The sequence below is a fragment of the Cryptomeria japonica genome, chromosome 1, assembly GCF_030272615.1.
Source record: "Cryptomeria japonica chromosome 1, Sugi_1.0, whole genome shotgun sequence".
Lineage (NCBI taxonomy): Eukaryota > Viridiplantae > Streptophyta > Pinopsida > Cupressales > Cupressaceae > Cryptomeria > Cryptomeria japonica.
In genome coordinates, this window is record NC_081405.1 from 376,970,066 (window position 1) to 376,997,456 (window position 27,391).

General features: G+C 37.5%; 1 protein-coding gene across 3 annotated transcripts; it reads left to right on the forward strand.

Moving 5' to 3' along the window:
- Positions 1-1,491: 1,491 nt before the first annotated feature.
- Positions 1,492-27,391, forward strand: LOC131070891 (uncharacterized). Of its 3 annotated transcripts, XM_058006555.2 has the most exons (4): positions 1,493-1,649; positions 12,752-13,337; positions 26,485-26,604; positions 27,101-27,391. In XM_058006555.2, exons 2-4 carry the CDS (start codon positions 12,783-12,785, stop codon positions 27,110-27,112), a joined length of 687 nt encoding a protein of 228 aa, XP_057862538.2. In that variant the 5' UTR covers positions 1,493-1,649; positions 12,752-12,782; the 3' UTR covers positions 27,113-27,391. The 3 variants fall into 3 exon arrangements, with proteins under 3 accessions (XP_057862537.2, XP_057862538.2, XP_057862536.2); XM_058006554.2 differs by lacking the exon at positions 27,101-27,391 and having other exon boundaries at positions 1,492-1,649; positions 26,485-26,863; XM_058006553.2 differs by lacking the exons at positions 1,493-1,649; positions 27,101-27,391 and adding an exon at positions 1,801-1,925 and having other exon boundaries at positions 26,485-26,863.

Here is a 27,391-nt window from a genome sequence, read left to right on the forward strand (position 1 = left end):
GTGGTTACTGGGTTCTTTTGAGTAGAAGTTTGGAGGGTAGAGAGGTGCACTGGTGGAAACAAGCTTGGAACAGTTTCTCTTGGCCAAAGTGCAATTGCTTCGCTTGGACTCTGGCTTTGAATAGGTGCCTAACTTGGGATAATATTCGCAAGAGGGGATTCTTGGGGCCTTCTATTTGTGCTTTGTGTGGTAACGAGGAAGAAAACTCCTCACATATGTTCTTCAGATGTCCCTTCTCTATGCTTATTTGGCACTACTGGTGGGGGGTGTGGAAGTGTCTGTGTATCCATGCTGATTCTCTGGTGGAATTTTGGAGCAGTTTGGGCAGACCACCTATTCTGTCCTCCTTCCTACAGATGGTCTAGTACATTGGACCCATCTTCATACTCTGGCAGATTTGGCTTGAGAGGAACAAAAGGATCTTTCGTGAGGCCAGACTGTTAGTGCAACAAGTATGGAATAGAACCATGGTTATGATTCGGGAGACGGTGGAAGCGAAGTGTGAGGTTAATCTTCTTTTGAACAGAGATGAGGCGGACATTGTGAGCAGGTTGGGTTGGCATGAGCTGTCTCCTACCTCCGCTTGTGTCAGAAAAGGTGGATGTGCTAGGAAGAAGGTCCAAAGGGTTGGAAAGTGGAGTCCCCCTCAGGATGAGATTATTAAGATTAACACTGATGGCTCCTCCAGGGGTAACCTAGGGCCAACTGGGGTGGGTGGGATAGGTCAAAACTGTATGGGAGAGGCGGTCTTCCTCTTTTCGGTGCATAAAGGGAGGCAATCCAATAATTATATGGAGGGTCTTGCTATTCTCTATGTCCTGGAGCGGGCTTGGGAGTTGGGTTGTAGGAAGGTTATCTGCGAATCAGATTCACAAATTATTGTTAATTTGTTGACTGAGCAGAAGATGAGTGGGACTCATTGGCAGCTGGCAGGGATTGTGCATCAGATCCTTCAGATTAGTTCTTTAATGGAGCAGGTGTCTTTCATCCACATTCCCTGGGAATGGAATAGAGTGGCAGATTGTTTGGCTAAGTGGCCCTCAAAACATGATAGTGATTGGAAGCTTGAAGGATGGGAGCATCTCTCCCCGGATTATTGTCAAGTCTTGCAGAAGATTCTTGTTGAGGACATGGAGAGTTATGATGTTGACTGAGCTTGGTTTGGGCCTAGGGTTCTTTTTTTGAAGGGCCTTGGGGCTCTGGTCCTCCTTGTAATTTTTAGATCTGATCTTCAATAAAGTTTTTACCTCTTTTATTCAAAGAAAAAAATATATTAATTACAATTAATAAATTACTATTTCAACTACAAATTAACAAGGCAAGTACTAGCCACTATGTGACACTTGTTTCGAAAATAATTTGATGGAGCAAACTCCAAAATAAGGTTGCCTTAATTCCACCATAACAAAATCAAACCATAACAAAATCAAATTAGGTGATGGATCAAAGCTACGTTAATCTAACATAAAACACCACAAGCACGTCCGCATTAACTACTTTATTTTCGCATATTGCCAAATATCTCCACAAAATCACACCATCCTCCAGAACAAAAAGGCGCTTCACTGAAATAACTTTTTTCTTCCTCCGTGGGGAGACTGAAGATTTTGTTTGTACAATCTCAGCCACATTGATTGAATCGTTTCCGGGTAAGCTTTTTTAAATTCTTAATGCCTGTTTCTATGATTTGTATATACATGGAATTATTGATAAATTATTGGGCGGGGATGAATAAGATTGCATTCTGTCTTCAAGAATAATCTTTTCTTTACGGATCTTATTTTGAATGCGTAGAGAATTAAGATGAAGTTTTTAACAGGATTCTCTTTTTTTTTCTGGTCAAACATATTACATATCAGATGCTTGGAATTATGGTAGGAGCCGTTGATGTTTACATTTCAGAAAGAATCGCTCATTTATCAGAGGCATGGTTCAAGTTATCGAGTATTTTGTTAAAAATTAAATTGTTTTTGTTCTCGCAATTCTGTCGCATTTCGTGTTTGAAGAGTTCGGCAGAAGCTTGTAGATGCTTCTGGAACTTTATTATCAAGACTCTTTTGCAGGTTAGGGTAATTACGTAAGTAGATGCTTCTGGAGCGTAATTACCGTATTAATTGGTGTGATTATTGTATGTTAGGGTTTCTATGAGTTGCCATTTTGTAGGTTATTTTCTTCAGTAGTTGATGTGGTGGAAGATAAAATTGAGAATTATCATATTAGACATCTTAGGGATTTTAAGCATCTAAAGTCCATAAATTTAATTTTGTCTCAGGCCCTGTTCAGGATGAACATGCCCCAGTCCTAGACGTGTTATTAGATGTAGATGTCAACCAAGCTGTTTGTCGCTTTCTTGCCCATCATTAGCATTCTTTCAAATTTTATGTAAGAGGGCTCAAAAACTTGTGGAAGTTTTTGGAGCATATTTGGGGCTCTTGAACTACCCTTTAAAGAAAGATAGCTCAGGGTTTGAGTTCTGGCTGTCAAGGATATGGCATTTCAACTTTCAAGTGATTGTTATTAGGCAAATTACGCTCACAATTAGAACTCATACATTGAGATACAGTGAATGTATGCCGGCGAAGCCAGAGTTGCAATTATGATTGTTGAGGTTGCCTTTTGGGAGCTTTTTTGGGGCTCTTGAACTAGTTCTTAAGGAAAAGTAGCTCAGGGTTTGAGTTATGGTCCTAATGGAAATAACATTTTAAGTGATTGTTATTAGCATATTAAGCTCAAAATTAAAACTCACACAGTGAATTATAGTTAGGTGATAATATATGCTGGCATAGCCAGGGTTGCATTTATGGTTGTTGAGCTAGATGTGTGTAAGAGTTGTGATTACTACATAATGGCACAGAAGTTTTGATGACAGTAAACTCAAATCCTCAACTTCCCTAGCCTAGCTGCGAGCTCCCGAAAGGTCCTAAAAATCGGTTGAGTGTGTAAAGGTGCTATAGTCGATTGGCTTAGGATGGTCAATCCCACGTGTGTTATAAAATAAATGACCAAAAAAAAATAACATGCATTTGTAAAATACAAATGCTCATACATAAAGATTTTGCAAAACAGAATTCATTTGCAACTTCTCACCACTTCAATCTTCTCAACAATTATGCCTTTACTGAACAAAGAAAATAGGTGGACTGTCTTGATTGTGTATTTTATTTTTTACTTCCATCCTCTATGTTGGACAAAGTTGCTTTGTCTAAGAATAAAGGGGCTTTTCTTGCTTTTGAAGAGATTACAAAAATATATATTCTAAGAAAGAGGCACCTCACTACAGCTACTGCAATAACAAGAACTTTTACCATTCAAATCTTGGTTTAAGAAGGTCCAAAATATTAAGAACTTTTCTCTTTTCTTCATTTAAGTTTTCTATCATTTATGAAAATCACACTTGTTATCATAAATAGTCTGACTACATTTTTTTGAATTGATAAATGTGGGTTTTTATTGGGAATCTTGCCTATAAAGAAAAAAAAGAGCAAAGTACTTACAACATATATTCATATGGGCTGTAGTCTGGATGTATGACCAATGGCACAAATCATCACCAAAAAGAGGCTAAACCTCAGTTATGTCATTACATTCAGTTTGCAGCCTAAATATAACCATGTAGTGAGCTCTTCTTCCTATATCATTCACAACTATATATCACTTGAAACTTATTCTCTAATCTCTTCACAGTTGGTTCTTTTTTTAGAGCATTCTCATCTGTTTCCTACTCTAGTGTTTCTTTTCATAACTCCAACCTTTTCTTAGCTACTGAACAAATCATCATCACAATATTCTTCCAAGAAAAGAATCCTTGATAACTTTACTGTAAGTTGCAATACTTTCCTCAACGGCTCACTAGTGGACTTAGCCCACAAGTATGCAAACCATGCTCTATTACCAATATAACAACTGCCTTTTTGCAGCCCTATTTTTTTTTAAATATTAACAAGAAGAAGCAAGTAGCAATATGTACTAATAATATAATGTACACAGATCAACTCAGAATAATTCCATGAAACTCTTGTAACAATATAGATTACATCCAATGATCATTTCCAACAATACAACGAATCAGGAATACAAAGTCCAATGACACATGGGTTCAATACTACAACCCATCAGAAATCCACAAGTACATAGGCAAGATGCCCAATTCACAACACATACTCTAGTGGTCAAATACAATCGTTAATCTCCAGGTGTAATACTTACCAACCACAAACAAGTCCCTCCAAGCTGCTGTTGTGTATGGGGAATGTATTTTGACCCCACACATGTCATGTCCCTGCCATAAATTCCTCTCACTCCTGTAAGCAAGAAGGAAATAACATAATAAATGAATTCAGAAATATATATTACTATCGCTCAAAAAATTGTCTTATTAGTAAAACTTCACAATTTTCTATAATAGTGAAGCCCGATCAAGGAATTAATCTTCCCACAATATTCTTTCCTTTGTTGTGAACCAAGAGACTCCACAATCGGTGATCTTTAGTCTTTAACAAATCCTTAATCACAGCCGCTAACAACATCCACGATGCTAATGCCAGCAGTTAGTTTGGAGAAGACACCTCTCTTGGGGAAGAGGTCAGAGATGTGACTAATTGTTCTCTCTCTATATATAAGGCAGAAGCTCATTTATTGAAAGGCATGCAATAATATCAGAAGTTCATATATATATATATATATATAATCTGCACTCATTAAACATGATTAGATTCTGAGATAGATAAATGTAAATTGCACTCATGTAATGTCCCCTTCTGGATTTACCCTAAATTTTGCCCTGGCTTTACCAAGTAAAATATCTCTTATAAACAATATGAGCCTTGATTTAGATCCACAACCATAACCAGGGAAACATATATACATATATAGATACTTCTTCAATTATTAAGGCTAGATAATAACATGAATTAATCATCAGATCAATATATAAACAATATCTATATCACTCCTTACTATTCAAGCACATTAGGGTTTAAAGGAAGAAGCATGATAGGTCCACCCGAAGCCATCCCCGCACTAAGCCCACTTGCCCTCTTGGCCTCAGTGGCAAGCAACATGGACATCTACTTGGGGTGGTCTACCTAGTGGGGGTGCTTGTACCTGCTTTCCCTATCCACGCCTCATCCCCCTAAGGTCAATAATCAATCATTGTAGAGTCAAAGAGGAGATTGTAATAGGAGGCCTCTTAATCGTCCTACCTAAGCCCAAGAGTGGATCTTTGCCCTCTTGGCCCTAGTGGTAGGCAACATGGACATCCTCTTGGGGTGGCCTAATCAAATGGCGATCTCATATTTACCCCTTACACCTCTTTCCTTCCAAACATGATGGGGGTTTACAATAGATTCATTAACAAACATATGTATTTTATATCCAACCATATACATATACATATACATATACATATACAATGTACATGTACATGTACATATGGTGCTGCCCTGAGGGGATCATCCGACATTATAAAGAGATAGAGACTACCTAGCGGCAATTATATGTCTCATTATAATGGCAGGTGATCCCCTCAGGGCAACATCGCTAGTCTTGATTGAATGTCGAGGGTTGATTGATGGCCCCTATATATAGTTACAATCGCCGCCATATATCTATATTCCGCCGCAGCCGCTTCATCGAGAGCACCGCGTAGTTGGCGTTGTTCCCCATTGTTCAGGAAATAAACCGAAGATGCTACACTCTGCTTCTCCCTCAAATGGATGAACTGGGTAAGTAGGGAAGGGTGGGACTTCACCTTGAATTTGTGGTCACTGGTATTGGTTTGCAGATAGAAACATATAATTGCCGATTGAAGAACTATATCACCCACCTAGCCCAACTGACAAAGAGGCGAGCAATAGGCCACTTCCTTTCCTTCAAAAAGAATTCACTAGGTAGCCCAACCCTTGCCCAAAGAAACTATAGGCACTACTATTTGTTTGAACTGCATTCAAAGGTAGGTAGGGATCCTATTCGACCTCGACCCATAAATGGAATTGGTACCATCCATCGGAGGTGAGAGGGGGAACCATCACCCTTCTCTTTTTTAGTTGTTGGTAAATTGAGCTTCTGGTGCATGGGAAACTAGCCACTGGGTTGGGTGGGCCCATACTATTCTAAGGGCCCTACTATCATAAGGGGTGCGAGTAACCCCGTTAATTAGCCTTTATTAATCTGTGAATTAATACACTTGCTAGAATATGCTAGAGCAACTTTAGCGAGTGGGTGGGAAACTAGCCGTTGGGTTAGGTGGGCCTCTACTATTGTAAGAGCCCTACTATTACGAGGGGTGCGAATAAGTGAATAAGGAATTATAGGCATGAGGAGAGTTGGTGGAGGATGAAAGAAGTAGCCAACCTATCTTGCTTGGATAATTCCTTCTTCCGTGTTGGTTGATATGCTTGTGTAGATCTAATCCTTTTCTAAGGTTGTTCAAGAAAGCTAAGCTTGCTTGATCTATGGATTAGATACCACTAACTAAACTTGGTTAAGCTGTCGATAGCGTCCTTAGTCACTCACACCTACCTCTATTTTATAGACTTTTTTTGCTTCGCGGGAGATAATATAGTTGGGACATTCTTTCATAATTGTGGGTCAGCAGTTCCTCATCTCTCCTTTCCTGAATTAAAGAAGAGAATTGGACCAACAGGGAAAATATCAAATAGTTTCATCACTCATCACTGGTCTTGTGGCTAAATAGTGGAGAGCAACCCCTATTGGATTTGATCGGTGATACTACCTATTGTTAGGGATTAGGAAGTTGGGGAAGGTTGAGGTAGGGATTCCATGAAGACTGGTTTTTGTGGAAAAGTCGATATGATATGACTAATGATACTGAATCTAGTAATCAGTAAATTAATCAGCTTGCTAGCCCTTTAGAATAGTAGGGGGCTAGAATAAACAAGATAGATAGCCTTTGCCATTAATCTAGTAGGCCTCGTCAACTCTTTCAGCTCAATTCATTTTGTGAATATCGGTCACCAAGCCTTTTATTGATGGTCAACTACTTCTTCCACCATTGAATAGTATCAGCCTTTTCGACCACCCACTATAACTTTTCCCTCCCTCCCTCGGCTATACTATCCCCAACTATAGCTACCTCCTAAATTATGCCAAGAATTGACTTCCAACCCCTGCCCAATTCGGTTGGGGGTTGGGGAGCCCATTTAGAATAATAGGGGGCTATTGTAACTAAAATAGTTTGGGGGCTCGATTCTAGAACTATTTAGTAGGCTTCAATCAAGCCCTACGATTCTATGGGATTGCTCAAATAAAGAGCTCATGGAGTGGAACAGATATATTTGAAGGGGTTCCTTGCTTTTGAATCATCGAGATCGGTTGGAGACAGATGGGTTTATTCTCTCCTCCATCCGTTGGTCTATTCACCATGTTTGGCGGGCAAATGGATAAAATCCTTTATAACACAAATGGTGGGGCCGATGGCCTACGTTTGCTCCATATAGATATAGCTAGGAGAGTTCCTCTCTCTCTCTACAGAAGGCACCATTTCCCCCATTTCATTGCAAGTAAGCATCACAATGACCGGTGCTCTGTCATGAGGTCATCACCCACTAATGTATTTTGTTGTAGTATCGAATTGGCTTCCGATGAACCCTCCTATCTATTATTTGTGAGAATAGGCCATAAGAAACTATAGGCAAGAGGTTTCATCTGATCCCACCAATCAGTGAAATATTATGTCCATGACATCCCCCCTTTTCATCCCTTGATCAAATGATGTATGGAGAAGTAGGATTATTTGTAATCTCTTAAAAAACTTGCCTGCGATTGAGCATAGACATGAAACTATAGTAAGGTTGTTTCCCATTGTTAGCCATATTTCTATGGGTAGACATCTGGGATAAGAATCATACCTAAGTTAGTCAGCCAGATTTCTCCTCATATCCATAGTTGGCCGTTACTCTAGTAGGCTAATTAATTGGGGTGGGCAAGAGGGGGCCAAATGCTGATCGCTTGGTGATGTCTTCTAATCTACCTTGATTTTATAAATGTAGACTATATATGTAGAAAAACTTCTCATCCACTCTTATGCCCTCTTCCCAAGGATAATTCTCCCCTATATAGCCTTCAAGAAAGGCGTAGGGTCATATCCTTTGCAATGGTTACCCTTCTTATATGAAGATGTGTCTTTTAAGTTAATAGTTGCATTAGATTGTAGGCTGCTTATATCCGAATATAAGCATGTTTACCCAAAGTTGCATGGACATGGATACATATATGGATACAAATATGGATATGGCATTGGATACGGATATGGCCATTTTTTAAGACCCCCAATATGGATACAGATGGATATGTCATTCATAAAAAACACATACACATATATTTAACACAATTTTCTAAGTTATTAGAGGAGATTTTCATTACTTCAAAAGAAATATAGACCAGAGTTCCGTGACTCGCGGCGAGTCACGCGAGTCAGTGGGCCGGGTGACCCTTGCTGGGTCACGGTGACCCTGACTAGGGCTCGGACGGGTCAAGGGGCGTGACTCGCCGAGTCCGAGGTTCGTGACCTGGTCGACATCACTTAAAAAAGTGCAGTAAAAAAAACAAAAAAAAATCATAACAGTTTTTAATGATTTTTTTTGCCATTTCCCTTTCTTATAACCCTAAAAGGGATTGGCCAGGCAGACAGAGAGGCTGAGGCTGTGGCTATGGCAGAGGAGGATAGAGCACGATTAGGCACAACACCTATGGCTACTCAGACTGACACATCACAGGCAGAGACTATGGCTACTTAGTCATCTAGGACCTACCTTAGACGCCTTTCTAGGAGGCAGATAGACGAGGCTGAGCCAGAGCCTGAGCCATAGACTTGTTTTTGTTTACACTTTACAGTTACATATATGTTTGGGAACATTTGAAGTCATGGATTTTATATACATTGGACAACATTTATAACTCTATATCTATGTTTTCTAATTCCTTCAGCTACAATTTACATTTCTACGCATGTGATGGATGTATGTTTATGTATGTGATCAAATTAGCTTCTATTTGATGATGTTATAGTGTCTTTAAGCTTAATTCAATAATGGGTGTACGAAACAAGTTTTAAATCGTTAAAAATATCTAAATTTCAAGGGTTTTCTTATTTTGCCGAGTTGTTGCCGAGTCCGAGCCGAGTCTGAGTCTGGGAACTTTGATATAGACACATTATTGCTACATAAATAATTATAAGTTGATTTAACATTTTACAATATGCAAAAATAGTAGAGTTGGATTGGAAGATAACCCAAAAAATGGGTCACCGAAATAGAAAAACTTCTCATCTGTCTTTCTCATTTGGTGTAGGTTTTGTTTATACCAATTTTTTTTTGAAAAATGAATGAATGAAGTTTTTTAAAATTAAATTTAGGAAGATTTATGTCAAATTTGAAAAAAATCAAATCACATTGTATCCGGCATGATTTGAAAATCAAGGTTTTTTGGGCACACGTGGGTATAGTATTCGATGTGTATCTGGGCTGTGTCCGATACGTATCCATTTTGGATATGGGGATACATGTGCCTAGGGACAGACAAAGGAGATTCCGGCTACTTTGGAACTTCCACCTCTTGGAAACAATGTGTCTCTTCCAAATTAGTTGTGATTCTTCCTTTACATTAATCACTTCAGTCCTAATCAGTTAGTTTGGGTAATTGCTCTTAAAAATATATTCACTGCTCTTCAAATTTTCCTCCCTTTTGATCACTATTTGGGGAGACTAATTAGTATACAATTTCTTAATTTCCTGCTCTAGGTTGGCCCTCCTCCATCGACTTACTCAGCCGCTCATATTCTTTTATTTAATGCTGCAATTGGTGTTTATAAAGCCCTAATTTCGGCAGGGGTATGACAACTCAGCAAAGATAGCTGTTAGAATCAGCAAATAATTTGCATGCAACCTGATTAAGTACATCGTCTAAAAATGTAGTCCCTTATGTATCATAGATATGATTATTAATGGGAATAGCCAATCTGCGTAGACTCTTATATTGTTGATTAAATCTATTTATTTTTCCTACAAACAATCATTGCATAGATGAGTAAGGAAACACGATTGGGAGAGGCAGTAGACTGGTTCCCACGAATTAATTAGGCCACCCCATGTTGGATGGACGGGAGTTCCTGCCACTTGTGGGCCAAGGGGTGCTATTTTACACTCTTGGGCTTAATTGTGCTGAACAGTCTCCGGGTGCCCTATTGCGCTTCCCCTTTGATCCCTATGATGGCTGGTTGTGGGAAGTGAAACTATCGCCTAAAGGCAATCATATATGGATAAATAAGGAGACACAATTGGGAGAGGCAGCAGACTGGTTCCCATGAATTAAGTAGGCAATTCCATGTTGGATGGATAGGAGTTCCTGCCATGTCACGCTCTTGGGCGTAATTGTGTCGAATAGTTTCTGGGCATGCTATTGTGCTTTCGTCTCCAATCCCTATTATGTTTGGTTTTGGGGAATGAACTTGTAATGTCCCCTTCTCATTAGTCCTCAGATATTCACGGGATTGGGCTATCATCTGACCCTCGTAGGCCAAGAGGTTTGATTAGGGGGTCGAGTTGTAGTGATTCACGGCTTCACGTTTCATGTCTATTTGGTTTTTATGGCGAAATAAGTAGATTACGCGTATTGCGAGATGTGTGCACTTTAATTATAATATAAATATATTTTATAAAGTGCAATTAAATTAATGTGTAATAAAATAATAATAAAGTGTACCTATAGGATAAGAAGAGAATCTTCTAGAAGGAATCACATGATTGGATATGTAAAGAATAAATAGAGTAAGGTGATTCATTGTTGGGCATCAGTTGTTGAATATCTCTTGTGTTGACTTGTGGAGCGAAGGGTTTTCTGTAGATAATTATTTGGGAGCAAAAAATCCCGATGATTGGCATGACTGAGGAGGTGAGAGATCTTCCGAGGGGTTGCTATTGTGAGAGGGAGACATCTCAGTCTTCCTAAGTGTGCTTATCAAGTTTTGCTGTTTGCCATGGTGGATGTATTGTTGGATCTTCAGTTCGGCAGCATAGGTGTTCGGGTGTGCTTGCTGGTCATATAACAGGGCCTGAAGGAAAATCGAGCTGCTAACCCCCATACCATGATTTCATTCATCTCTCAACATTGAAGCATCGAACTTCACTTTGGTGGCCAGCAATAATTTCAGTAGTGGAGGGCGGTTCTTCTTGAGGATATTAGAAGGTGAATAGTGGACAAATCAGTGACACATCTCAGTCTGAATCAAAATCGAGGCAGGCAGGTTATATGATCGACTTTGCTCATATCCTCATCGATTTGGCATCCTAACTCACCATTAAGGGTAGCGCTTCACTCTAGAGATAAGGGCAATCATTTTGGAGGAAGTTTGAAGTGCATTCAGACTGTCTAACACTGATACCTCAAACCATAGTTTTAGCAGCAGGGGCGATTTATGTAGCAGGCCGAATTGGCATATTGGAGGCTCCCTATCATCTGATATTGCTTGCTTCTTCAAGGCAACTTATCCCAGGTTCCTTTGGCATCACTAAACTCTTTGTAATCTCAGTTTGAAGGAATGAATTTGTTGCAGTGATGCGTCTTCAGAATGTCTAAAAATGGTCTACAATAACAGTCCATAAATCTGATTATATTGTTGCCTATGTAATACCCTTTGGATGGTCAAATGAAATAAATATGAAAGGAGTTTGGATTGCATTTACATCACCTTTACATTTATGATTGTCTGAGGATGTGTGCCAAGTGTTTGTCATAATGTCAGTCTGCTGTAGGTCATGATTTTGATGACTTAGACTAATAAATATCATCAATAGATTGTTGCTTATGCATCTCTAGTTATCTATTGGTTAAGAAGAGTCATTTAGCAATTGATTATTCATGAAATGTTCATATATGATGGTATACATTACAAACTGAAAACTCTGTCAGCATAACACACAAACTTCAGAACAGCATAACACGCAATTTGGACTGCAAAATATTCCTTGTTTTCAGTCATCGTAGGACGGGATATTTCAGAACTATAGATCAGATCCAAGTAGCAAGATAATTTATCATTTCATTTAATGTCAATTGTTTGTTTACTCTTAAGTTCAATAACTACTAGATGATTTAATTATAGAATGCTACTGGAAAAATGAATTATATTGTTGGAATTATTACCTTTGGGCAAAAACAGGCCTATCCCAATTAGGGGACATTGCAACACATCAAAGGAAACCTTATCCACCTTATCCATCAGTTTGGCTTGACGTGGATAAACATATAACCCAAGAACCATGAAGAAATAGGTAAACTTATACCATGAGTATAATATCAAGTTCTTTCTCTTGCTTTACACATAAAATTGCCGTATACATGAACCATTCCATTCCAATTTCACAACAGATTTCAACATCATAAATGACAACCAAATACACCTTAATCATATATCCAAGATCTTACAACACTTAACAATACACATATTCTATTAGCAATTGAATAGAATACTTGATTGAAATTGAATAAAAAATGAATCTAGGAAATTTTTATGATGGTTTAGAATGTTTGAATTCTTGTTTTGACACATTATGTATGTCCAATTTCACGAAATTGCATGAAAGGGTGTTATGAGATAATTCATATTCCAAACACTATACTTCATTCTGTAGTGAATATTTAGGAATCAGGTTATAGGCCAAGAGGACACTGGAAGACATCAGATACTAATTCCTGAGGAAAGATAGCTAAATGTTTGAATTTGTTGTGTTCACAGGTTTTTTATTTTTTATTTTTAAAATCCAAACATGCCTAAAAAAATGGGAGTAAATTCAAAGGCTGAGGAAGCCAGGGCTCGAAAGAATAGTGCAGAGACTGAAAAAAAGGAAAGAGAAGCACGGCAGAAGGAAGATCAGTACTGGAAGGAGGCCGAGGGTGCTAAATCAAAGGCTGCCAAGAAGAAGGAAGAGGAATCTGCTAAGCGAGCTGAGGCTGCAGCTAAAAAAGCTGAAATCCGTAGGCTTCAGGAACAGGAAGAGAAAGAACTGGAGAAGCTTGGTAAGAAGGTGGATAAAAAAGCAAACAGGGTCTCAATCCCTGTTCCAAAAGTTACAGAAGCGGAGCTTGCAAGACAAAGGGAAGAGGAAAAGAGGCGGATTGAGGTTCATGCTGAGGAGTTTAAAAAGCGTGAAGCCAGGATAGCTGGTGAAGAAGAATATGAGAAGATTGTTTCAGTTGAAAATACAAACAGGGATGAGTCATTGCTGGAGGCTCATTCTGTTGAGGAAGCTTTGGCACAAATGACTGTTAATTCCTTACCTCCAGATCGACATCCAGAAAGAAGACTCAAAGCATCTTATAAGGTAAGAGTGTATTTCTTATTTATCCATCTTCATTGGTTTAGAAATAATGAATCGGAAAAATGGCGAAGTTGAGCTTTGTTGGTAAAATCTGCTATATTTAATGGTTTTGGAGCATTTGCAGTGAAGCCCATAAATAATGTTTAGCGAATCAAAATGGTCCAGAAGTTTCTTTTAAAAAAAAGAATACCATCCGTCACCAATAGAGTCAATAGACCAAAACAACTTTGTATCCATTGAGAGTATACGTCAACCTGGTCAGTTTTTAGTGTAATCTGTTTACTTTTGTTTTATGCCACAATTATGTTTCTTCTGATACTTTTTGTAGATCAGAAGGTCAAATTGATGGACTATGGTTGCTAATTGAATGTGATCAGAATGCATTCTTTACAGCATACAAAAGGAAAAACAATCAAGATATGTTTATGGATGGTCAGTTGCCATCCTGATGCACTCTTTGTAATTTGTAAAGAATACATTGACAGTGCAGGATTCCTTCACTTTAATATCTTCTATATGCATTTATACGTGCACTTTCCCTCTTTTATGTTGACAGATGGCAATAACTTATCGAAACCCCAATGTCATTTTTACATATACCAAAACTAATTAAATTACATTGTTTATTAACATGCAAGTGGCAGAAAAACTGAAGTAATTGTTAGTTATACTCTGACACCATTTTGTGGATGAATGTCAGTAACTTGAGCTTAATCATGATTGTAGGCTGATCTGGCCATGGATTTAACATTTATCTCTGGGGTTTATCTTTTGTCTGGGCTTATCCTCTCTAGGTTTACCTCCTCTTTTTACCCTTGTTATTACCAGATGTAATTACAGGCCCTGTTGACCTACTTCGTATTGCAAATAATAGAACACAATATTGTTCTAGTAGTATTGGAATAAAAATTACAGTGAGGTTTATCTCCTTATACAGAGTTTGGGATATCTAATTGACAAACATAAAGGTGACACTAGTCCTAGAATCTAAACGGTAAAAAAGCAATAAAAATAAATCTACTTAAAAAAAGGCTTATTGAACTGAAAGCAAAAGATACTAACATAATGGCTCAAAACTCAAAAACTTATGTTCTTCAATCTCATTGACTAGAATGATTAATTGATGCATCTTTACCCTGCAGGATGGCAGGATCATACTTTGATACCATTTGTAATGTCCCCTTCCTATTTTGCCCTAGAATCACAATTGCAACAAATTAGGGTTAGGGTTACATCTTACTAAGTAAAATATCTCTTTACATAATGTGATTCTGAATATATATATATGTGTGTGTGTGTGTGTATTCAAACTTCCATATTAGGGTTAGACATTATCACTTCATATTCATATAACATTGATAGTATAATACAAACATATTAGGGTTTGGAGGAAGAGACATGATAGGTCTGCTTGAAGCCATTTCTACACTAAGCCCAAGAGTGGATGTTTGCCATAGCCCTCTTTGCTTGCTTAGCATCTTGTACTTGCTTTCCCCATCAATGTCTCATTTTCCTAAAGACAAGTGCCATCTTGCGGAGTTGGGTGGAGGTCATAAGGGAGTTCCTTGGCTTTTCTATGTAAGTGCCCTCTGGTCCTAGGAGCCATTATGGTCAACTGTAGGATGGCCTACTTACTTAGCCCTCTTATACCCTTTTTGCTTACACCCCAGGCCCTTCCTACAAGGTGGGTTTCAGACAATCAGGCATATCTTATATTCTATCATATAATCATACATGTAAGCATTATCTATTATGCATAAGCAACATGTATATATGTACCACAAGCGGTTGTGAAAGTATAGGATGCTGAGAAAGGGCAGATCTAAAAATAATATCAGATTGTTGTTTTAAGCCTGATCTGAAGATTAATTCCTTTGATGTATTACAAAAAACCCATAGTTTTACAAAAAAACCAAAAGGAATTAATGCATTTGGAGAACATAAGAGCCATAATTCTAACTTTACACATGTCATATGATCTTCAAACACTCAATATTTGAAATTTCATCATTCACGAATCTTAATTAATGATCATACTCATAGTTTCAAGTTTCAAGTTTCAAACTTTCAAATGTATAACATAATAACAGCATCACAAGTTTATAAATGTTTACATATAAGTCAATGTCAAAATAAATGTTTACATCCTCCTCTTTCCTCTCCTAATGTGACTCAATTTTTGAGGCCTAGAACTAGAAGCTGCTACGAGATGAGTTGTTTGTTCATATTGCTCTTTAAAATCAAAACTGTCTTCGCCCTCCTCCATTGCATCCAATTTTGCTGCTTCTGCTTCTTCTGCTGCTCCTCTCTCCAATTCCGCAAGATCTTCTTTAGTAAGGAGGACATCATCATCATTTTGTTCATTGACAGTCCATTCACTATATGGGTCAATATCATCCAAGTCAATGGACTCATGTGAAACACCCTTGAAATGTCGCCCTTAATTTTTTTTTTCAATTTTTAAACACAATAATCTCACCCATTAGCATTAGCAAGATGAAATACTGAGAGCAATACATGTTGGCGGTTAGACCAGCCAGCCACTTCCACTTTTCAGCGGGATAATGAAATACTGGAAATTAAACAACTACTTGGTGGTATAACCAGCCAATAACAAAGCCAAGAAGATTGAGATTAAGCAAATGACAATCACTATACCACTTTTCAGCGGGAGGACTAGGAATAACGAAACTATCACTCAACCACTTTTCAATGGGAGGACTAGAAATAACAAAACTATCACTCAACCACTTATTCAGTAGGAGGATAGGAGTATAATATGAGATAGAGATAGGCGGCAAAGCTAGCCTCTTCCACTTATGCAGTGGGCAATACAAGAAAGTATAATGCAGTATGAAATGGACTTTTTCAGTATTACTGAACACAGCCTTACAATGGGCAATTCTGCAAGATACTGTTAGTACATTAAAGCTCCAATCTCAATAGATATAAGAAGGTACTCCAAGAAGCTACAAACAAGAAAACTGGAAAATACAAGCCAAAATGAATACTTTACCAAATCTGATATAGCATATCAGCATTACCAAAAATCAGACCAGCAGCACTGTGAAGTCCTTATCTCCTTCAAAACACCTCCAAATGGCTCCAAATTAGCGGCGAATGAGAGCTAGGAAGGGGACGCCCAAGTTCCAACCAATAAACTAAGCCAAACAGCCTTGAAACTTAAATGCATGCTTCCCAATGTCTCTTCAGCAAGGTATGACCTGCCTGGGGAGGGGCGATTTGCCTTAAAAATCAGGTTCTTCACTTCAAATCATGAAACTCAACAAGAAAGGACGCCTAGCAAAGAGGAATCCAATGAGCCATTGCCCGGAATGATCAAACAATCAGGCAGAAAAATATGAATGAATAACTGCTACAGCCATGACACAATCCAGCAACATGAAAAAGCACCCCAACACTCAAAAAATTGAAAATGCAACAATAAAATCCATTTCAATATAGCTCAATCTATCCCTCTGAATGAGAAATAGTCTCTCCAATCAGCTAGGTGCTATCTCTCAAGCACAAAATTGGCACAAGCTAGGAAGCTCTCAACTTCGAAGCACAAGTCTGGCACAAATTCGGCAGCACTTCGCTACAAAATATCCATGGATCCCAAATGAGGAGTAGAGCCTTGTATTTATAGAGAAAGATCTCAAATTCAAATTCAACTCCCTCCAAAATGACATGAAATGAAATGCCATTTTGGACGCCCAAGATAATATAATTTTTGACTTAATTAAAGTCACATATTCCTCCAAAGGGAATGCCAAAATCAACAATTGTTTACACATTTTAAAGATTATAATCTTTAATGAAATATTTCCAAAATGGACGCCCAACCTTATGACTTAAAAATAATATTTTATCACCTCAAATGGCCCCCTTAAGTCATAACCATAGATACATAAGTCACACGCCTAGGCCAAGGGAAAAAAGTCGAGGCCAGTTAGTAGTAGATAGGATAGGGGCCCCAACAGGGTACAAGCTCCTATCCATGTGGGAATGGCTCGAACATCGAGCCCCTACAACCCTCGCCTCTTCAATCAATCGATGGGAAGGGGTCCTGGGGATACAAATGTTCCGGTGGCTTGAAGGGATTCTATCGTCTTGGTAGTAAACCCCGGATATTCCTTTAGAAATGCCTTCATTGCACTCGAGTCGTAGGTAGGTGTAGTCGAGTATTCGAATAAAGGCAGTAGGGCCCCGGTCTGCTTCATCATCGCCTTGCCTGGGTGAATAGATAAAGTATTGAAAACCGCATTGTCAGAAATAGCCTTTGAACTGGACCACTGGAACCTACCAAAAATAGTACTTACTATAAATAGCATACTGCTAAAATAGTAAGTGTCTCCAAAGTGATTTTAACCACATTTTGAGTTGCCGTCACAACTTACTAAAAATAGTAAGTCCGGAAAAGTCCTTAGATTCAGTTGCATGTTACACCATCGCGAAGCTCTTTGATAACCTAGAAGGAATCCAGAATCATAACTGTAAAACTCCAACATGCAAGCCACCAAAATTGCCAAAACATCTTCCTAGAAAATAGGAAACCCTAATTACTGCTCTCGACTAGCCTACGGGCCTCCGGAATAGGCTAACGGCCAACTGAATTGATCACTACTGAGAAGGGGACATACAACCCTCCACCTTTCTAGTTCAGAGGCGAAGGTTGTACCGAACGAAGACAAGATCATTTAGGTGCTGTTGGGTCAACCTATTTCTCTTCTTTGTGTGAATATTCTCAAATAAACTCCAATTTCTTTCACACCTAGAAGCACTACATGGCTGAGACAAAATATGAATGGCTATCTTTTGAAGATGGTGTGCTAGCACCATAATTCTACAAAAAACCATTTAGAAATATAAGAATCAAGTAAAAAAATATGAGAATCATTTTTCTAATTTTTTCTTGTAAATGTAGTATTGAACTAAATTTTTTACTTGTTTGTTGTTTTTCTCTCCTATCAATTGCTTGAGTTGAAGAAAAGAGTCTCCCCTCTGCATCCTTGTAGACTTTGAATAGATAAAAATTAAAATTACATCAAATATGGATGTTTCTAGATAGTCAAGAGTCAACATTAAAAATTCATAAATAAGATATAGCAAAATTGCAAATCTCACCTCCAACTCATCAAGAACCTTGTCTCTCAACTCACGATTAGGTGCCATCTTATCAATGCATGAAATAACACTTGCCATGACCTCCTCATCAGCCTAAATGTATCAAAGAAGTAGAATTTTGGGTTCAAGTAGTAGGCCAAGGCATGTATTGGCTAGTGGAGTTGGTTTGTCCATCTATGATCAATGACGCACCAAATGGTGTCATATTTTTTCTTGTTTCTGCCATAGTAATGTGAAATGGCCTCTTTGGCCCTATCCATGGCCTCATAAATGAAACCCATTGGCATGCCCTCTACATCCACCATATGAAGAACCTTTACCAAAGGTTCTGCCAGCTGAAAAAGGAAAACAAATTTTAAATTATTACAAAATTAACCCCTCAAAAGAAAAAAAAACAGCAAATAGATTATCTTATAAATTTTTTTTGTTACTTGTTGACTTGTTGGTCAGTACCTCCTTCGGGGTTCGGGACATGGCTTAACTGCCTCCCGTGGATTTGGGTAAGTCTGGCGTTTGTAGCAGGCGTTGATAGCTCGAGCTTTTGGCGCAACGACAAACATACCTACAATTGGTATCAGAGCCTTGGGTCACCGGTTCGAATCTCGGGAGGTCTCCTTCATTCCGTTGGTGCGGAACTCTCAGTCGGTGCTCAGGGGGAGATTGTTGACTTGGTGGTCAGCACCTCCTTTGGGGTTCGCGACATGGCTTAACCGCCTCCCGTGGATCTGGGTAAGTCTGGCGTTTGTAGTGGGCGTTGATAGCTTGAGCTTTTGGCGCAACGACAAACATACCTACATTACTTACCCTGATCAACTTCTCTGCATTTTTGTTGAATGTATCATTAAAGACAACGCTTACAATCTTCTCCGCTTCAGCTTTTTTGGAAAATGCAAACTCCAACCAAGCATCATACACAAACATTTGTTTCAGATGAGGAATGGCACCAAGAATGCTTTGCAATGTGAGGAAGTGGCTAGCAAATCGTGTCACTCCTGGTCGCACAAGGTCCTTGCCATCAGTGTGTTTTCTCATCAAAGAAAGGACCCAAGTATGGTTGTAAATAAATTTGGTAACATTTTTTGCATTTTCAACTACACTTTTTACCCATCCAATCTTCCCAATGTCCTCAAACAACAAGTCCAAGCAATGTGCAACACAAGGACTACATGAAATTGTAGGATGCCTCTCCATAAGCATTCTACTTGTAGCTACATATGCAGCTGTGTTGTCCGTGATAATTTGGACAACATTGTCAACACCAATGTCTTGGACAACCTCATCTAATAAATTGGACAAAGTCTCAACATTTTTTATTTCATTGGAGGCACCTATAGACTTCAGGAACACCAAAGCACCATCATGAAGCCACTAAGAAGTTCAGGAGAGTCCTATTTCGTCCATCTGTCCATCCATCTGATAAAATGCTGCATCCATTTCTCCTCCAAATTTTTTTTTGCTCATCAACCACAACTTGTGTATTCTTTATGGCTTCCTGTAGCAATGGCCCACTCAAGTCTTTAGTTGTTGGGGTCTTAAACCCCTTGTTTGCAACTGTGAATGCATTTACCAATCCTTCCCAATATGGGCTGTTTTCTACATTGAAAGGTAAATTATTGTAGTACCAAAAATTTGTTGCTGCCATCCTAGCTTCATGATGTTTTTCTTTATTCCATCCGGTACCTTCAAGTGAAGGTTGTGCTCCTAGAACATTCCGTGGAATAAAGTAATTTGGTCCTGATGAAGGAGGAATCTAACTAGCAGAGTAAAAAAAGAATTCTCAGGACTATCACCAAAAGATGAATGTTGTCTTGGACTTGGGCCACCAAGGGCATCTGATGGCATAGGAGTGAATTGCTGCTATGGCTTCTTTTGTTTTTTGTTTTTCTTCTTTTCTCATCTCAAAGCCAGCAAGAAGGGCTTTCATTTCTCTAACCATTTCCGGAGTTGATGTAGGGCATATCTCCACATTTTGTCCAGGGATTTTTGCAATGTGGTATTTTAACATATTGATGCCCTTTGTCATCCATTTACCACATTCAGTACAAGAGATCTCACCCTTTTTATTCCCCGGTATTCCATACTTCCATTTTGGGTCTTTTCTAGATGGCCTTGCCCTTGGAGTTGGAGTTGAACTTGACATTGCTGTTTTAACATGAAAAAATTAAAAAATTAGTAGGGTTATGTGAAAAATCAACAAAAAAATGATAATCAATGATTTGAAAAAAATAGAATTAAAAAACAAACTTAAGATACTAGGAAAAAGGTTATAAATGAAAATGGAAAAAAAATTGCTAGCATTCCCCTTATTTTCAAGATTTTTTTTGAATTTCAAATGAGGAAAACAAAAAAAAAGAGAATAAAAATCACTTACTTGGCTCTATTTTGACTTCGTAAGCTCGTCTTCTCTTCTTCAAACCGTACTTCACAATGTAGACCTGTTTTGGACACCAAAGAGCAAAAATAAATGAAAGAAATCATTAATTTTTTGATTTTGTAGCTTGCTAGGTGTTTCAAGTCAGGCGTGAGAGTCCTAGCTTGGGACTCACAAGGCCAGTCATGAGATTCGCATGAGTCTCATGTCAAAAATCACGAGTTTTGGGAGGCAACTTGTCGGGATGCAGCTCGCAAGTCCGCTGTGAGTCGATTCGGCGCACTGTCTAACTCACAAGTCCTGGCGAGTTTTCATCGAGTTTTCAATCTTTGCTTGATTCAATCCAATTACTATTATAGTTATTTAGGATCAAAAGGTTGATCACATTGTCTAAAGTATGAGGACAAATTATTGTCTAATGTTCTTAACAACAAACTCAGATTTGGTAGTGGGCAAGACGTATGATTTAAGACAAGTTTTCTCTCATCCTTAGAGAAAAGTAACAAAGACATATAGCATCGGTCTAAAAATAAATATCTTTTTGATGTCATTTATATCTGCAAAGAACTGATTTTATTGGTCTACCCCTGCACAGTTTTATAGATATTTCTTGGATTCAAAGTAGGGTATTTTAATATTAAGTGCTTTGGGATAACTATGATTCATGATCTTACCTTCAATTATGTCACTTGACTCATATGAATGATTGAGGAATTGTGAATATTGATCCTTTCAATGTGGTTAGAATGCAGCACAAATCTCATGTGATTCTATATAATCTTCCTTCCAAGCAACTCTTAACAACAATTACCTGTTCCACTTTTATCCTCATGAGATTATTCAAATCCGATGAGTTGAAAATAGTTTGGAGTTTGAAACCAAGAATCCCTATTGCTGTGAACAAAATGAAGTCCTGAATTCATATGTTGAATTGCTTGCGAGTTGGTTGATAAATCATCGAATCAATAAGTGTATATATATGTGAATGCTGCAATTGTTTGATTATGTTCTTTTGATGATGAGTGAACATTCAATTGATTGCGTAATATTCAATATTTGATGATTGGTCTTCATTGATATTTGATGATGGACAATTGATTTATCACTTGATTGATTTTTGTTGATGGAATGATGCATGATGACCAATTGCTGGTACATTGATAGATTTCTTAACTGAGGCTTGAAGAAATTGATATTTCAATGATTTGCCCAGATGAAGTGAAGCCAGCATGAATTATTTGATTGATGGCTTGAATAGGAATTGTTGATGATTGAATGATGAATGTATGATTGATCTACATAGAATGAATTGTTTGAGTGTCTTATTGGCAATTGCTGCGGTCGATAATTTATTCAGTGTCCTATTTGATGAACGACTGGATACTTGAATGAATTGATACATGATCTTTTTCAAATGAAATGCTCTTCCTTTTTATATCTTCCAATGTGAGGGAGTTACAATTTTTATAACTAGGCCCTTTGCATGAGTTACAGTCTTTCATAGTCAATCGCTACCCTTGGGTTATTATATTTTATTATATTAAAACTTATCAAATTCTTCGGATATGATTCATGCTGAGGGGGGCGGAACACTACATCTGGCCAAACAAGTAACCATTTTAACAATTATCACTCTAACAACATTTACCCACTGATACTTATCAATAACATCATACTAATAATATGATATTTTCCGCACACTTCTTTACAAGTATCGAATGCCTTTTTAACTCTCTGAATGTCCTTTTAATTCTCCCTTACTCTTGAAGAGAGGCCTCCTTTTGGGAGAGATACATCCTCATAACTCTTTTTAACAAACCATCCTTATATTGTCTACAAACTAACTTGTCAACAAACTCATTGGTTCAAAATTACTTTCTAATCAACCTTTCATTAAATCTCTTGGAACCTATCGAGACATATTTTCTTACATAAAATCTTTTGCATTATTCCAGCATCTTCTTGCATTCTTTACTGCTGTTTACCCACAATAACTATTTCCAATTTGGTTTATCATTGTAACATCATTCCATTTTCTTTCATTATACATTATTCATTACATCAATTTAGTACTTGCATTAGTAGTCTTGCATAGCTCATACTTGGTTAAACTTGTTTATTTGGATTTCAAACATTATAGTATAATGTCCAGACCTAGTCTAGATACATATTTTGTTTATATGTTTAGTATAGAATTCAGAGGCATACTTGTAGTAGACATGCTAGAAACACATTAGGTATGAACGAAACATGGAGCATACACAAAAACATTTATTGTTAGATTCCATCTCATTGACTAGAATGATTCATTGATGCATCTTTATCCTGCAGGATGGCAGGATCATACTCTGATACCATTTGTAATGTCCCCTTTCTAATTTGCCCTAGAATCACAATTGCAACAAGCTAGGGTTAGGGTTACATCTTACCAAGTAAAATATCTCTTTAAATAATGTGATACTGAATTTGAATCCTCCAATCACAACATAAGAAACATATATATGCACACACACACACAAAAAAAAAAAAAACACATGTACATATCTTTATGCACTTGTAAGAGGGTTCCTTGGCTCTTCCATGTAAGTGCCCTCTGGTCCTAGGAGCCATTATGGTAACTCAAGGACAACCTACTTAATTAGCTCTCTTATACCCCTTTTGCTTACACCCCAGGCCCTTCCTACAAGGTGGGTTTCAGACGATCAGGGATATCTTATATTCTATCATATAATCATACACTTGAGCATTATCTTTTATGCATAAGCAACAGGTATATATATACCACAAGCGGTTGTGAGAGTATAGAGTGTTGAGAAGGGCAGATCTGAAAATAATATTAGGCTGCTGTTTTAAGCCTGATCTGAAGATTAATTCCTTTGATGTATTTGCTGTTGGATGACTAGAGGTTCGATCTGAAATTCCTTTATTTCCTTTATCAGAATTATTTCTTCTTCGATCTGCTGAATGTCTTCTTTGGTGTGATTATGCTTGTGTGTTTTCTTCCCCTTCCTTCCACCACAGCCTTCTTTACTTATATCCCATTATTTCTTTGAGGATGTGCGACCTTTGTGAAGAGACATGACTCTCTCTTAATTGTTGGCTAACAACTGGTTTCCTTTCTTTGATCGCACCTTTTCATGGTTTTGTTAACAACTTTAGTTACCTCATAAGATCGCTGTTTATTATTAACTTCGATTTCTGTTCATTATTAACTTTGATTGCTGGTTTATTATCAAGCTCACTGCTTAATATACTCATATTGTTTGCTGCCCAATTAGTTTGCTATTTGAAATTGGCCTTTTCGTTCATGATAGGTGTCTCTTCTGAGGCAGGGGCATGCCATTGAATTCCTGGATGACTACCTCTCCAAACTCTTGAATCACATATCTCCTGAACAATTGAACAATAAATCATTTTGAGCTACATCTATAGTGCTTCATCAAGTTGTTGTAAGGGTATGATTCCCAAGATCTACAAACACTCCCAAACTATTTGGGCAACCATCTATGTTGAGTTTACACTAGATTTCTTTCTATCTTCAAAAAATAGGCTTCTTAAAATACATATACTACATCAATGAATTCTTCAACACTGTCAGTATCTTGAGGGTCTTCAAAAATGGCTACATTAGCTTCATTTGACTTTTCTTTGACTTTTCGCCCGAGAACATTGTTGGCTCAAATTCCACAGCTCAAGGCTATGTGATCTATTCTCTTACAACAGTAACATTCAGCCCCCCTTTTGTCTTTATTAAATGTTCTATGATTATTTGTTGTGTATAACGCTATCTCAGTTCGAGGATCATCTTATCTATCTCCTGCAAGTGTTCTCGTCTTCAAGTAAGAGAGCTTTAATCATATCTTCTAGAGTTTGAGAAGATAGCTGACTAAGAGTAAATATGACATTGCTTAATTTGGGAGGCAAAATATTTAGCAAGATGGCTTTGGCATTCTTGTCTTTCAGTGTAGCATTGACTTTTGCTAGTTGTTAAAGGAGAATTTGAAAAGCTGAAGCATTAGAGAAGATTCCGCATTAACCACTTCTGCTCCAATTTGTGTATTCAAATTATCTAAGAATTCCTTAGATGATTTTGCCAGTTCTATATGATGTAACTTGGAATTGGAGAGAGCAAAACCAGTAGTAGATTTGGCTCTATCATCTCTACTTTGCCAATACAGTAATTTATTCACATTTGTAGGGGACTTCTCATTTCCATTTACTATTCACCACAGGTTCTTGTGCATCAGATGCATCTAGATTTTTACTTTCCAGGTGTAGAAGTTGAGGCTAGAATATTTATCTGATGGAATTTCCATTCCCGAAAGGAAATTAAAAATACTCCAGAACAATTCTGGAGAACATTGGAAATACTGTTTTAGATTTCTGAAAAAAAAACTTGAATCCAGAACAAAAATTCGTGGAAAAATTGATGGCGACTGTATAATGTGCCATATATGCAATTCTCACACCTTTGCACAAAAAAAAAGTGACCTCCAAACATCATGTGACTGCCGAAACTCTAAACCTTCATGCCCCAATCATGGCACTCATGAAACTTACTGAAACTTGTGACTTAATATTTGTTTAGAAAACAGCATATTCCATGTGTCCTAATGCTATTGAAAAAGAACTGAAAAACACATTGTGTTGTTGGTGCAACTAGTAATGGCAGCCGTGACGTAAAAAAGGGCCTTGAATTGCCTTTACAGCCCACAATTTTGGACATTGTTGTTGCGATTTTGAGCATCTAAAGATTCATGCGATTTTTAGAACTATAAAGCCTGTGATTTTTGCCCTTTTTCCTGCTCATGATTACTATGAATTGGCCCACAATTTTGAATTTTTCTTTCCCTCAATTCATCTACAAAACTTCAACTTGTGATTTTTCCCAGCTGTTCCTTACAAACCTTTCTCTTTCGAACCTCTTCGAAATCCAACTGATCTATTCAACCTGGCTCTGATACCATATTGCAAATAATAGAACACAATGAGTTTCATCTCCTTATATAGAGTTTGGTAGATGTAACAAACAATCATAAACATGGCACTAGTCCTAGTAGTGATTTTATTACATAATTACAGATAAGCCTTATATTCGAACACTTTGGTCACTCCTAGACATTAATAGAATTTCTTTGCTGCTTTCTTTTCTGACATGGTCTGCTGAGCAGAGATTGCTCATAAAGCCAGGGATTCTAGCTCGTAGCCATCCTCGGTCAAGAATAAGAATGCACATTCTACTAACATGGTTAAAGAGGGAATGGATGTCTTATGCACATTGTACTAATATTTGCACTTTGTTTTGAGTACAACAATTTTTCTTTTTTGTTCATTATACATTGAAACTTGAAACATCAAAAGTTTGTTTGTTAAGATATGGATTTGCCATCTTACAATTTTTTTGATAAAAGAGATGGAATTTCGTGCTTTTGCTGCATGGTTTTTTTTTATTTCATGTTATTGTTGCAACATTTCTGTTTTTGGCAAAGGTAACTAGGAAGGTTTTATGCAGCATTACTTGATCATTTATATTGCTAGATATTTTTGGCAATTCATAGGGGCTTAGTGCTAATTACTTGATTTACTATTTTGTTTTATTGTTACCACGTTGTGCTACTTTATATGAGCTTACTGGCCCTAATCTATCTGCAGGCTTTTGAGGAAGCTGAGCTCCGTAGACTGAAGGAAGAGAAACCAGGTCTTTCACACAACCAATACAAAGATATGATATGGAAATTGTGGAAGAAATCACCTGACAATCCTCTTAATCAGGTAGACAAGCAAAAATGATGATAAGAAATTGTGAACGGTTAGCTTAGTTTATGCATGCAATTATAAGTGGCAGAGTTATTGGCTTCTTAAAGCTCTGCATGCATGCTGCATCATACTTGATATCTATTAAATATAAATATGGACGGATAACCATATATGATGATAAGTGGTCTGTGGGTTTGTACTATATTGCCCAAGCCTCGGTACAACATGTATGCTACTTTTTAAGTTTTAATCATTCTTTGGCTCTCTCTGTAAATGGAAAGGTTTAATTCTGTCCATAATTTGATTCATGCGATGATATATGTTGTACACGAGTCTGATGCAATATTTGTAGCATGCTTCTGATAATTCACAGCAAACCAAATTAAGAAAATTGCAAAACTAATCGATTTCATTTCTGATTAAATAGTTGATGCCTTGATGGTATGGACATAGCTCTGCATGTTCTTTGTTTTTTGATGACTGAAAATTAGCTGTTGTTTGTGAATTACAGGTGGCAGAGTAATTTTCTTTTTGAGAGATCATTGTTGCAACTTGCAACATCAAAACTTTCTGTCTGAATGGATGTAATTTACTACTGAAAGGTTTTGTATTTAAATTTTCTTCTGGTCATCTGTTGTGTTCAGAACATGTCTCTATATAACTGTTAGAAATCTACAGAGGTGCTGTAAATACTCAATTCTTATGTAGGAAAGGATATTTTGTTATTTTAATGATGCCTTCCATACAGGAAACAATTAAGAAAAACCTGTTATTCCTACAAAGTGCTTATGCAGTTTTATTA

What these genes read in the sequence shown, in the direction of transcription:
- LOC131070891 (XM_058006554.2), top strand. Translation starts at nt 12,783, where the DNA reads ATGCCTAAAAAAATGGGAGTAAATTCAAAGGCTGAGGAAGCCAGGGCT. An exon ending in GACTCAAAGCATCTTATAAG is followed by an intron (nt 13,338 to 26,484) that starts GTAAGAGTGTAT and finishes ATCTATCTGCAG; the next exon opens with GCTTTTGAGGAAGCTGAGCT.